Below are 12204 nucleotides of genomic sequence, written 5' to 3'. Positions count from 1 at the left end.
TAGCGGCTATTCTGCTATGAAGAACTCTGTGAAATATAAATATATAAATATATGTGTGTCTCAATGACATGTGTATATATGTATTCTATGTGTCTAGATCTATTCTTTCATTTGGATTTGAAAACCTGTCATTGGGCTCCATTATATGTCCGTTTTGCAAGCCTGCAAGAAAAAAACGGTATACGGATGCCATACGGATTACACACGGATGCTTACATGAGAAAAATACGCGGCCACACCCTGACAACGGATGACATACGGAGCACTATTTAAGGACCATTTATGCGTATTACGGCCGTACAATACGGTCCGTATTTTTCTACGTTGTGTGTGACTCCAGCCTAATAGTTTGCGTACTTCATACACAGAGCCCCTAATAAGTGCTAGAAGAGCAGAATCCCCCCTCAAGTGACCCTATTTTGGATATTACACCCCTTTGAGAATTTATCTCCAGGTGTAGTGACAATTTTGACTCCATGGGTGTTTTCCAGAAAAAGGCAGCTGTGGATGTTGATGAGTGAATATAGCAAACTGCCATTGTAGTGACCAGTACGTTGTGCCCAGCTCATGCACCTGTAAATTAGGTGGGCTCTCATCGCTACAGGAATGCCAAACATGTGGACAATAACTGTGATTTAGGCACACTGTGGGGCTCAGAAGGGATGGGAGCATTTGGATTTGACAGCACTGAATTTGCTGAACTTCTTTTGGGGGGCAAGGGCCATTTCGCTTTTCCACAGCCTTTGTAATACCAGTAACATGGATGCCATTTTTATTTACATTTGTCTTTTTTATTCCAATTTTTATTCGTTTGTATGATGATAAAGCCTCATTTTTTGCTTTGTTTTATTGTTTTTTACTGTGTTCACTAAAGGGGTTAGCTAGTGGGACAGTTTTATAGGTTGGGTCGTTCCAGACGTGGCAGTACCAAATACGTGTAACTTTATTGTTTTGTATTTGGTGAGTTTTTACCCCAGTATTTGTAAGCCAAAACCAGGAGTTGGGGGATAAATGCAGAAGTGGTGCAAATGTTTCTATTATGCTTTTCCTCTGACCGTTCCACTCCTGGTTTTGGCTTACAAATACTGGGGTAAAAACTCACCAAATACTCAATGTGTTCATGAGCCCTTAGATCATACACTGCACATGATCTAACTAACTTCTTAGTGCCTGGTGACCCAGATGTTATCATGACGACATTGGGTCACCAGGTAACAATTGGCCCATGGGGTCTCCAATCCAAGAGCAAACAAGCTTTCTTCTCTTTGCCTGCTCACTAAATGCTGCGATCGCAGCAATTACAGTATTTAGGGGGTTAACATTCCGGGATTGGTATGAGCAATGAACTGACAACCCGGCGGCAAGCACTCGCACACAGCTTCTGTGTGCGCAAAATCACCTAGACGTATCTATGAATGTACAAATACGTCTAAGGTTGGATAGGCGTTAATATTTTTAAATCTTTTGTTTTTTACTTTTTACTGGCTTCAATAGTCTCCATGGGAGACTAGAAGCTGTGATCATCTGATGATCTAAAATGCTCATCTGCTATGAACGCTGGCCATAGGGTGGCGCTCATAGAGATCTGGCAAAGACAACCACAAGGGTCTCCAGCAGACCACGGGTTGTCATGCCAACCCATCAGCGTTCCGCAGTCATGTGATATGGGCGCTGATGGGCAGAGCCACTGTCAGAGATTGTCAGCAGTATTTAACGTGTTAACAGCCACGGGTGGATCGCATTTCCACCCGTGGCTGTTAGGGGGCACATGTGAGCTCATGAAATCAGCTCACATGTGCCGGAAAAGTTTTGGGCTCAGTGCTGGAGCCCTCATCAAACAGGGGCAGGCAACCAATGATGTGCCTATATGTCATAGGTCATAAAGGGGTTAAGGGGCCAAAACAAAAAGTTTGCTAATTCAGGTGTGATTTTCTGCTTTCAACACTAATTTTTTCAAGGTAAAGTCTTCGGGATTTGGGGCCTACTAGGTTTTCCTCAGATGGATTTGCAGTACACTGTAGTGGAGCGAACATTTTTAAACATTTGGGGTATCAGGCCCCAAGCTCCGAGGCTGAAATTTGTTAAAATCTTATGTGGGGATATTGTTCCCCATACTGAAATTTGTAACTGGACTGGTGGAAGCATGCAGCAGTCTCTGTTATTAATTTGCTTCCCAGTTTACAATGATTGCTATGGAGAAATAAAGTAATTACTTTAAGTAATTTTTCCATCCACATTTGTTTGTCTTTCTCTTTCTCCCCATTTTGCTTCCTTTTGCAGCTCCTTCCTCTTTACTACTACCATTTTATAGCCATTTAACAGCTCTGAAGTTCAAGTTCCCATTGACTTATATAGGGTTCGGGGCCTGGGTCAAATTTGGGTCAAGTTCGCAACCCGAGCCAGCCGAACATCGACATCTCCAGGTTCGCGCATCTATTTCTAACCTCATCGGTAGCAGCCAAGGCATAGAAGTCCGCGTATTTTGGCACGTAGTGCTCGTACTCTATACTACCATATCAGAAAGCTTCCCATTGTGAACACGGACATGGGATAAATCTGCGTCATTAATTTTTTGTGAAACGTCTGACATTATTGTACTCATTAGGTAACAGTTGTCACCACTGTGAGTAGAAAGTCTGCCTGTCAATCACTCTGTGTAACACGCAGACCAAGCGCAGCAGAGAAGTGATCGGCTCCTACAAAGAGACCCTTTGTTGACTGTCTCTGATCCTAATCCCACAGAGGGTCTGTGAAGGGAGCGCTGCTTTCTATTTCTTTATGTAAACCCTCTGCAGAATGATTTTATGAAGCAGAAAGAAGTGTGTTTCCTGTACACACAGGCAAGGAAATCTCTGCTGTCTTCATGCCATGGAACAGGAGACTGGAAGGAGCCCTCTGTCTCTCTCATTCTCTGGCAGTGGCTTTCTGTCTTTGTACCAGATTGGAGCAGTCAAAGCCTTGCTCCACCTGGCCCCCGACATACTGACGTCCGCACCCAAGGTGTATGGAGCCTCAGCGGGGTCACTTGTTGCAGCTGCTGTAGTCTTTCAAGTCAATCTAGGTAAGTAATGCAGTTACCACTGCTTCAAGTTACACAGCTTTGTTACACTATTGGGCTTCGTTATGGCAAATTTATTATCGTACCCATGCAATCATTTGCTTTTTTATTTAATATTTTGCTTGCCTGTTTATTTAACATATCTGTATATGTGGCCGGCACGGACATCGAGTTGTTAATGCGAGACTTAGTTTTCGTTTTTAAAGTGGTGCACATGTTTGATACTATTAAATCAAATAATTTATAGCATTGCTTGGTGGTGAGTTAAATATCTGCTATTAAAACACAAAGACCACATAAAATCTAAAAAAAAAAAAAAAGGAAAAAAAAATTGCAGCTTATTTTTAGGCCCGTAGTTAAACGTATTGTCATAGCTGTGGGCTCACGCTGTCATCCGGCAGCGTGGAAACCGCAGCGCTCTGATCGGTGGTAATGACTTTACCACGGATCAGAGTCGGTGGTGTATCTCGTGCTGTCATGCAGATGACAACGTGGGAAACACTCGGTATTCGGGGTGCCAAACCCAAACAGTAACACAGACTTCCTAGTGACATTCATGTCAGGGGCACTTGCTCGATCAGTCGGTGTTCGGTATGATCCCTGAGCATTATTGTTCTGGTTCACCCATCTCTAATTACAAATACTGAGTTCAAAAACTTACCAAACACTCAACATGTGCACGCGGACTTAAGTAAATTAGGTAACTTATATATTTTTTTTGTCTCTTCTTGGTGTATCATGTTTTAACCCCTTTACCCCCAACGGTGGTTTGCCCGTTAATGATCAGGCCAATTTTTACAATTCTGACCACTGTCCCTTTTATGAGGTAATAACTCTGGAACACTTCAACAGATCTTGGAGATTCTGAGACTGTTTTGTCGTGACTTATTGTACTTGACGTTGTGAACTTGCGTTTATTTGTGCAAAAAAATGGAAATTTGGTGAAAATTTGGAAACTATTGCTATTTTCAAATTTAGAATTTTGATGCCCTTAAAACAGTGAAATGTATCCCACAAAATAATTAGTAAATAACATTTCCCACATGTCTACTTAGGCTAGTTTCACATTTGCTTTTTTTTTGCAGCGCGTTTTTCCCGCAAAAAAAGCATTGAAAAAACGCATACAAATGCATACAAACGCTGCGTTTTTTTCAAGCATTTTTATGCGCATGCAGGAAAAAAACCCAGCGTTTTTGCGCGTTTGTATGCGTTTTTTGTGCGTTTGCGTTTTTTTACAGATTTTGGAAAAACCCCACAAAAAAGAAAAAACAACCATTCAACAACACACAAGACCAATGGGACTTCATTGTGGGTGTGGTATGTTAATATATAGACCCTGTCTACAGTATTCTTCACATTTGCTTGATTCTTCTCGTGACCATGGATCTGCGCTGGAAGAGTTTTCACTTCAACTTGGATTTGGACATCGCGATGGCTCAGGCGTATGCAGTTGCTTGCCATGAACAAAGGAAGAGAGAGAGGCAGCGAAGACGGCGGCGTATGTGGATACATCCGATTGTTGAACTCCGGGAGAGCCGTGGGGCATACCACACCCTCTACAGCGAGCTCCAGTCAAACCCGGAGAAATTTACAGATTATATCCGGATGTCCCACGAAAGTTTCATGGATTTGCTTGCTCGTGTCCAACAATCCATCCGGAGACAGGACACACAGCTCCGTCGTGCGATTCCTCCTGAGGAACGGCTACTGGTGACATTACGGTATGTTTTAAAAACCAAGGGGTGCGGTCTGATGTTTTTTTTTTAAATTTAGTATTCAAAACCTTGGGTAATTAGTTTCCGTGAATGTACTAATATTTTATTTTATAGTTTTTTAAAATAATATACATAAATATTAATTTTACTTCTTTGTCTGTTCACAGATTCCTGGCGACTGGAGAAACCCTATCTTCACTACACTTCCAGTACCGTATTGGAATCTCTACCATGTCTGGAATTGTTGCTGACACCTGCCGGGCTCTCTGGAATTTTCTTTGTCCAGAATTTATGCCCCTGCCCACCGCTGAAAAGTGGATGGAAATTGCTGACAAATTCTGGACAGTATGCAATTTTCCCAACTGTTTGGGAGCTGTTGATGGTAAACACATACGGATCATCAAACCCCAAAGAACGGGATCTGAGTACTATAATTACAAAAAGTACTTTTCAATAGTACTCATTGCGATTGCGGATGCCGGATGTATGTTTGTAGCAGTGGACATTGGAGCATTTGGCCGTGGTAATGACTCACAGGCTTTTAAAAACTCAGACATGGGCCGGAGGTTGTATGGCAACCAATTTAATTTCCCTATGCCACGGCCTCTTCCTCACACCGAAGCTCCGCCACTGCCCTTTGTAATGGTTGGCGATGAGGCTTTTCAAATGTGCGGAAACTTACTGAAACCCTACTCCAGCCGGGACTTGGACCACACCAAAAAAATATTTAATTACAGGCTGACCAGGGCCAGAAGAACTGTCAAGTGTGCTTTTGGGATTCTTGTCTCCAGATGGCGAATTCTGGGCACGGCCATTAATCTTAAACTTGAAACAGTCGATGAGGTGGTGAAGGCCTGTGTGGTTCTACATAACTTTGTGATGGCTAAAGAACACCCGACCTTTGAACTGGACGATGATGCTCCTAACCCATTGCCTGAATTCACTCAGCACACTCTCAGGTCATCCGTTGAAGTTGGCCAAATGAGGGACCAATTTGCGGCCTACTTTATTTCTGATGTAGGACGGGTGCACTGGCAAGATGAAATGGTGTAATGTTTTTGTTTGTTTATGGTAATAAAAAACCTTATTTGATACCATTACTGAGTGCACTATATTTTTTAAACTCCAATTAAATAAAAAACTTCCCATGTATAACTGAATTTTTTGATGTTCACACACCTGGGCAGGTAAATACACATATGAGTTAAAATGCAGCATTGCTAGTCTGCGTGAAATATATTGGAACGAGCAAAGCTGCAGGCCATGAATCAGGAAACCATTTTTTTTCAAGAGAAAATTGTGCAACTAGTTGAAAAAAAAGTATGTGATTTTCTCAAAACACAACCCTCAAAACCCAACCCCAATGAAAGTCCATGGGGAATACAAGTCAGCATTGAGTGGATGAATGTAATCTGCTCCATTCCAACTTACAAGTTATTACACTAGGCCTTGGAATGACTATACTAGGCCGTGGTATTTCAAATATGAGTATAGTAGGCCTTGGGCCTACTAGTATAGTCATATGTGAAATACCACGGCCTAGTATAGTCATACCAAGGCCTACTCGATTTTTGCCAACTAGGATCTTGTTTCACGAAAAACAAACGGGTGAAACTTGACAAGTTTCAACAGTTTGTTTTTCATGAAACCAGATTCTAGTTGGTAAAACTAGAGTTATTACACTTGGCCTTGTAATGACTACACTAGGCCGTGGTATTTCAAATATGAGTATAGTAGGCCTTGGGGCTAGTAGTATAGTAATATGTGAAATACCACGGCCTAGTATAGTCATACCAAGGCCTACTCGAATTTTACCAACTAGGATCTTGTTTCACGAAAAACAAACTGGTGAAACTTGACAAGTTTCAACAGTTTGTTTTTCATGAAACCAGATTCTAGTTGGTGAAACTAGAGTTATTACACTAGGCCTTGTAATGACTACACTAAGCCGTGGTATTTCAAATATGAGTATAGTAGGCCTTGGGGCTAGTAGTATAGTAATATGTGAAATACCACGGCCTAGTATAGTCATACCAAGGCCTACTGTAATAACTCGATTTTTAACAACTAGCATCTTGTTTCACAAAAAACAAACTGGTGAAACTAGAAAGAAACTTATTTTTAAGACAAGTTTCAACAGTTTGTTTTTCATGAAACCAGATCCAAGTTGGTAAAACTCGAGTTATTACACTAGGCTTTGGTATGACTATACTAGTCCATGTTATTTCACATATGACTATACTAGGCCTTGGGTTGGTTTTTAACATGTATTTACCCATCAGTGTGTGTGAGCGGCGCAAACAACATTAATGAAACTTTGTAATGGTGAACCACAAATGTAAATTTATTTTTAATCACAAAAATAAACCAAAAAATTATTTTTTCCGGCGTTTGGGGGCAGATGGTTTCAATTTGGGGGTGTGCAGGGAATATGCAACACTTGCAGTTGAAGACGGTGTTTGAGGGGAAGGTAGTCCAGTTAAGGGAATTAAACTAGGAACACTTGGAGGAGAGGAAATCTGTTCAGGTACATTAGTTATAATGGCATGTCGCCGTAGGCTTGTGTGCCTGGACCGACTTTGGCCCAATGCCCGCCTTGATAGATTTCGCCTTGAACTAGGGGCAAATATTGAATGTAGGTCCCCCGTCTGCTGGTATGGCTGCTGCTGCTGCTGAGGTGGCGGCTGCTGCTGCTGAGGTGGCGGCTGCTGCTGCTGAGGTGGCGGCTGCAGCTGAGGTGGCTGCTGCTGCTGAGGTGGCTGCTGCTGCTGAGGTGGTTGCTGCTGCTGCTGAGGTGGCTGCTGCTGCTGCTGAGGTGGCTGCTGCTGCTGCTGAGGTGGCTGCTGCTGAGGTGGCTGCTGCTGCTGAGGTGGCTGCTGCTGCTGCTCTTCGTTGGCAGTGCTCGTCCTTGCAGGAGGACTGGTGGCGGCAGTGATGGTCCAGGTTTGCAGAGTGGTGGTGGCAGGGCTACTACATGTTCTTGTAGCGGCAGGGCTGTTCCATGTTTGCCTAGTGGTGGCTGAGCTCCACGCATGCATGGGAGTGGCGGTGGTGCTCCAGACAGGAGCAGCGCTTGCCATGGTGGTGTCGGTGAAGTGACCAGCTGCACTCAGACTTGTGGTGGTGTAACGGTGGGTGTCCTGGCTTTGAATAGAGGTGTCCGTGCAGTGGTATGCAGCACAAGTCGGTAGTGAGGTGAAGCGAGTCAATGGTGGCACAGGTGGAAATGACACCACTGACTGCTGACCGTACCGATTATGCTGCATAGCCTGCAAGAAAGCATTGTTGCAGGCCTGCAGCACATTCAGCTGTTGCTCAGGACTAAGGTGTTCCGCCATGCCCTTTTCAATCTTACTAAAAAAATGGTGTGCTGGTCTGTTGAGGTCGGCCTCCAGACGGTCAAGGCGCTGTTCTACAGAATTGAAGCGGTGTTCAAAGTGGTTAAAACCACGTTCCATGAGTGCAAAACCGCTTTCAACTCTGTCGGACAGTGACTTGAGGCTGGAATTAAAGGCCTCGCTCAAATGCATAAACTCGGGCAAGACATTCCTGTCCAAGGCCCTCTGCCGCTGGCGGGTAGTGCCCGCATAACCAGTGGCAGATACCTGGGACAGGGGAACACCTGATGGCCCAGCTTCCTGGTCACCAGCTGTGTGTGTGGTTGACCTGCAAGGTGCTTCCTGGCTGTCGGATGGCTGGGACGGGTCAGAGGACGTCCGAGGAAGGACCGCTCCAGGGCCAGGTTGCAGGGTGCTGCTCCAGGTGCTGTGGAAGAAAGGAAAATCATTACTACCATGCCTTTACAAGAAGCATCAGCTGTGGATTAGAAAAACACAGATTAATAAAAATAAAAACCCAAAATTTATAATACTTACGATCTCGTGGCAAGGACCGGTCTTAGGAACTGCAACGCGTGATAGTGACGGTATCTAGTTCTGGTCCTTGACGCAGATCCACTGCGAACCTGGCCCTCAGCACGAACATCACTGTTGAAGCGGTCCTTGATCGAACGCCAACGTGTTCGGACTTTGTCCACTGTTGATAAAAAAAAAACAGTGCCGTCAAGGACAACAGTCACTGCGGCACAATGTAGCAATACAATACTCAAAGCAGTCACTGTAGACCCCGATGACACTGTTGGGTTTCCTGCTAGAATACACCTAGCACGAAACCCAACAGTGCCGTCAAGGACAACAGTCACTGTGGCACAATGTAGCAATACAATACTCAAAGCAGTCACTGTAGACCCCGATGACACTGTTGGGTTTCCTGCTACAATACACCTAGCACGAAACCCAACAGTGCCGTCAAGGACAACAGTCACTGCGGCACAATGTAGCAATACAATACTCAAAGCAGTCACTGTAGACCCCGATGACACTGTTGGGTTTCCTGCTACAATACACCTAGCACGAAACCCAACAGTGCCGTCAAGGACAACAGTCACTGCGGCACAATGTAGCAATACAATACTCAAAGCAGTCACTGTAGACCCCGATGACACTGTTGGGTTTCCTGCTACAATACACCTAGCACGAAACCCAACAGTGCCGTCAAGGACAACAGTCACTGCGGCACAATGTAGCAATACAATACTCAAAGCAGTCACTGTAGACCCCGATGACACTGTTGGGTTTCCTGCTAGAATATGCCTAGCACGAAACCCAACAGTGCCGTCAAGGACAACAGTCACTGCGGCACAATACAGAGCAGGGAAATACTCACTAAACACCTTTTTGGAGGATGCTGTGGCGCTGTCCCAGCCATCCATCAACGCTGCGGCCACCTCATTCCATAGCCGCCGGGTCACCACAATGTCCTTGTGCAGCCGGTCACGGCTGTCCCACAACGGCGAACGCTCCTGGACCAGGCTGATGAGCTGCTCATTATCCAGGTAGACGTCTTCATCCCGTTGTGGAACCTAGGCAAAACACATTCATTAGAATAATCAAATTTAAATTGAATAAAAAGTTACAAAAAAAGAAACATAAAAAAGAGTAAAAATAGAAGATAAAAAATAAAGAACATTACAAATCATTTGATACATACATTCCGTATCACCACCGGGACTTGGCTTCGCTGCTCCTGCTCTTCGCCCTCACTAGTCCCGTCCGCAGAAGATGATGATGACGATGTCTTAAAAAAGTTGAAAAAAACGTAAGAGATTTGGAGAAGCAGCAGATATACTTACCAGATGCACGAAAATAATCACCTCACGGTCTGCTTGCGCCAATTCCTGCCGCGATGGGGAATACTAGGATTCTGAAGACATACTGCATGTAAAAATAATAAAAATCATTAGTACATACATAATTTAAAAGGACAGGCATATAATGTAATATACTCACATTCTTCGCTGATATAAGATGGGTTCCTTGTTGACTGTCTGCTCTTCAATCTGTCAGTGTAGTAGTGGCAGAGTTTTGGCAGGCACCTCCTTTATATAGACTTTTTTTTTTTTACTTTAGAAGATTATAACTAGGACAACAAGTGGACACCACCAAAAAAACGCAGCGCTAAAAAAACGCATACATGCGCATGCCAGTGCGCACGTATGCGCATCCATAGGCTATAATGGCCATTTTTAGCGCAAAACGTGCGCATACGTGCGCATGCGCTTTTTTGCAGGGCCAAAAAATGCAACATGCTGCGTCTGGAAAATACAAACGCACACCCCAAAAAAACGCAGCGCATGAAAATCGCATACGTGCGCATGCCAGCGCGCAGGTATGCGCACCCATGTTAAATATAGGGGAAAAAACGCATGCGCACGTATGCGTTTTTTTCCAGCGCAAAAAAACGCAAATGTGAAACCAGCCTTACATCATCACAATTTTGGAACCAAATTTTTTTTGTTAGGAAGTTATAAGGGTTTAAAGTTGATCAGCGATTTCTCATTTTTACTGCAAAATTTACAAAACCATTTGTTTTAGGGACCACATCACATTTGAAGTCACTTTGAGGGGTCTATATGATAGAAAATACCCAAAAGTGACACCATTCTAAAAACTGCACCCCTCAAGGTGCTCAAAACCACATTCAAGAAGTTTATTAACACTTCAGGTGCTTCACAGGAATTTTTAGAATGTTTTTTTAAAAAAAATGAACATTTAACTTTTTTTCACAAAAAATTTACTTCAGATCCAATTTGTTTTATTTTACCAATGGTACCAGGGGAAATTGGATCACAAATGTTATTATACAATTTGTCCTGAGTACGCCAATACCCCATATTTGCAGTTACACCACTGTTTGGGCGCATGGCAGAGCTCGGAAGGGAAGGAGCGCTGTTTGACTTTTGAATGCAAAATTGGCTGGAATTGAGATCGGACGCCATGTCGCGTTTGGAGAGCCCTTAATGTGCCTAAACAGTGGAAACCACCCACAAGTGACACCATTTTGGAAAGTAGACCCCCTAAGGAACTTATCTTGATGTGTGATGAGCACTTTGAACCCCCAAGTGCTTCACAGAAGTTTATAATATAGAGCCGTAAAAATAAAAAATCATATTTTCTTCACAAAAAATGATCTTTTTGCCCCCAATTTTTTATTTTACCAAGGGTAACAGGAGAAATTGGACTGCAAAAGTTGTTGTGCAATTTGTCCGGAGTTTGCTGATACCCTATATGTGGGGTTAAACTACTGTTTGGGTGCATGACAGAGCTCGGAATGGAAGGAGCCCTGTTTGACATTTCAATGCAAAATTGGCTGGAATTGAGATCAGACGCTATGTCGCATTTGGAGAGCCCCTGATGTGCCTAAACAGTGAAAAACCCCCAATTCTAACACCAACCCTAACCCCAACCATAACCCTAACACACCCCTAACCCTAATCCCAACCCTATCCCTAACTTTAGCCCCAACCCTAACCTCAACTCTAACCCTTAGGCTGTGTGCACACGCTGCGGATTCCGCTGCGGATTAATCCGCACGGATTTTGCAAAAACCGCAGATAATCCGCAGGTCCAAAGACCTGCGGATTATCTGCGGTTTTGCCTGCGGTTTGGTCCTGCGGATTCACTATCTCCACAATGGTGGAGATAGGAACCCGCAGCGGTTTCCGCAGAAAGAATTGACATGCAATTCTTTCTGCGGATTCAAAACCGCAGCAAATCCACGCGGTTTTTTCCGCAGCGTCGGCACAGCGTTTTTTTTTTTCCATTCAAATGAATGGTACTGTACACCGCAGCTAAAACTGCTGCGTGTCCGCAGCGGCCAAAACCGCTGCGGAAACGCAGCGGAATCCGCAGCGTGTGCACACAGCCTAACTCTAATGAGAAAATGGAAATAAATACATTTTTTTTAATTTTATTATTTTTCCCTAACTAATGGGGTGGTAAGGGGGGATTTGATTTACTATTTATAGTGGGTCTTTATGCTTGGCAGCTGTCACGCACTAAAATATGCTTTTTATTGCAAAAAATAGCTTTT

At 43.8% G+C, this 12204-nt stretch overlaps 1 protein-coding gene across 1 annotated transcript in view; it reads left to right on the top strand.

Moving 5' to 3' along the window:
- The first annotated feature begins 2418 nt into the window (after positions 1-2418).
- The window catches only part of LOC141099179 (omega-hydroxyceramide transacylase-like), a 64506-nt gene continuing 54720 nt past the window's right edge, over positions 2419-12204 (top strand). The window contains exon 1 of the mRNA XM_073587321.1: positions 2419-3061. Coding sequence (XP_073443422.1) covers positions 2869-3061 — 193 coding nt within the window. The 5' untranslated portion in view covers positions 2419-2868. The remainder of the gene's footprint in view (positions 3062-12204) is intronic.

Source organism: Dendrobates tinctorius, unplaced genomic scaffold (assembly GCF_039654945.1).
Source record: "Dendrobates tinctorius isolate UK_male_01 unplaced genomic scaffold, ASM3965494v1 ptg000098l, whole genome shotgun sequence".
In the NCBI taxonomy this organism is placed as follows: Eukaryota; Metazoa; Chordata; class Amphibia; order Anura; family Dendrobatidae; genus Dendrobates; species Dendrobates tinctorius.
Note: the sequence above shows the minus strand (reverse complement) of the source record. Positions and strands in the feature narration are given on the sequence as shown.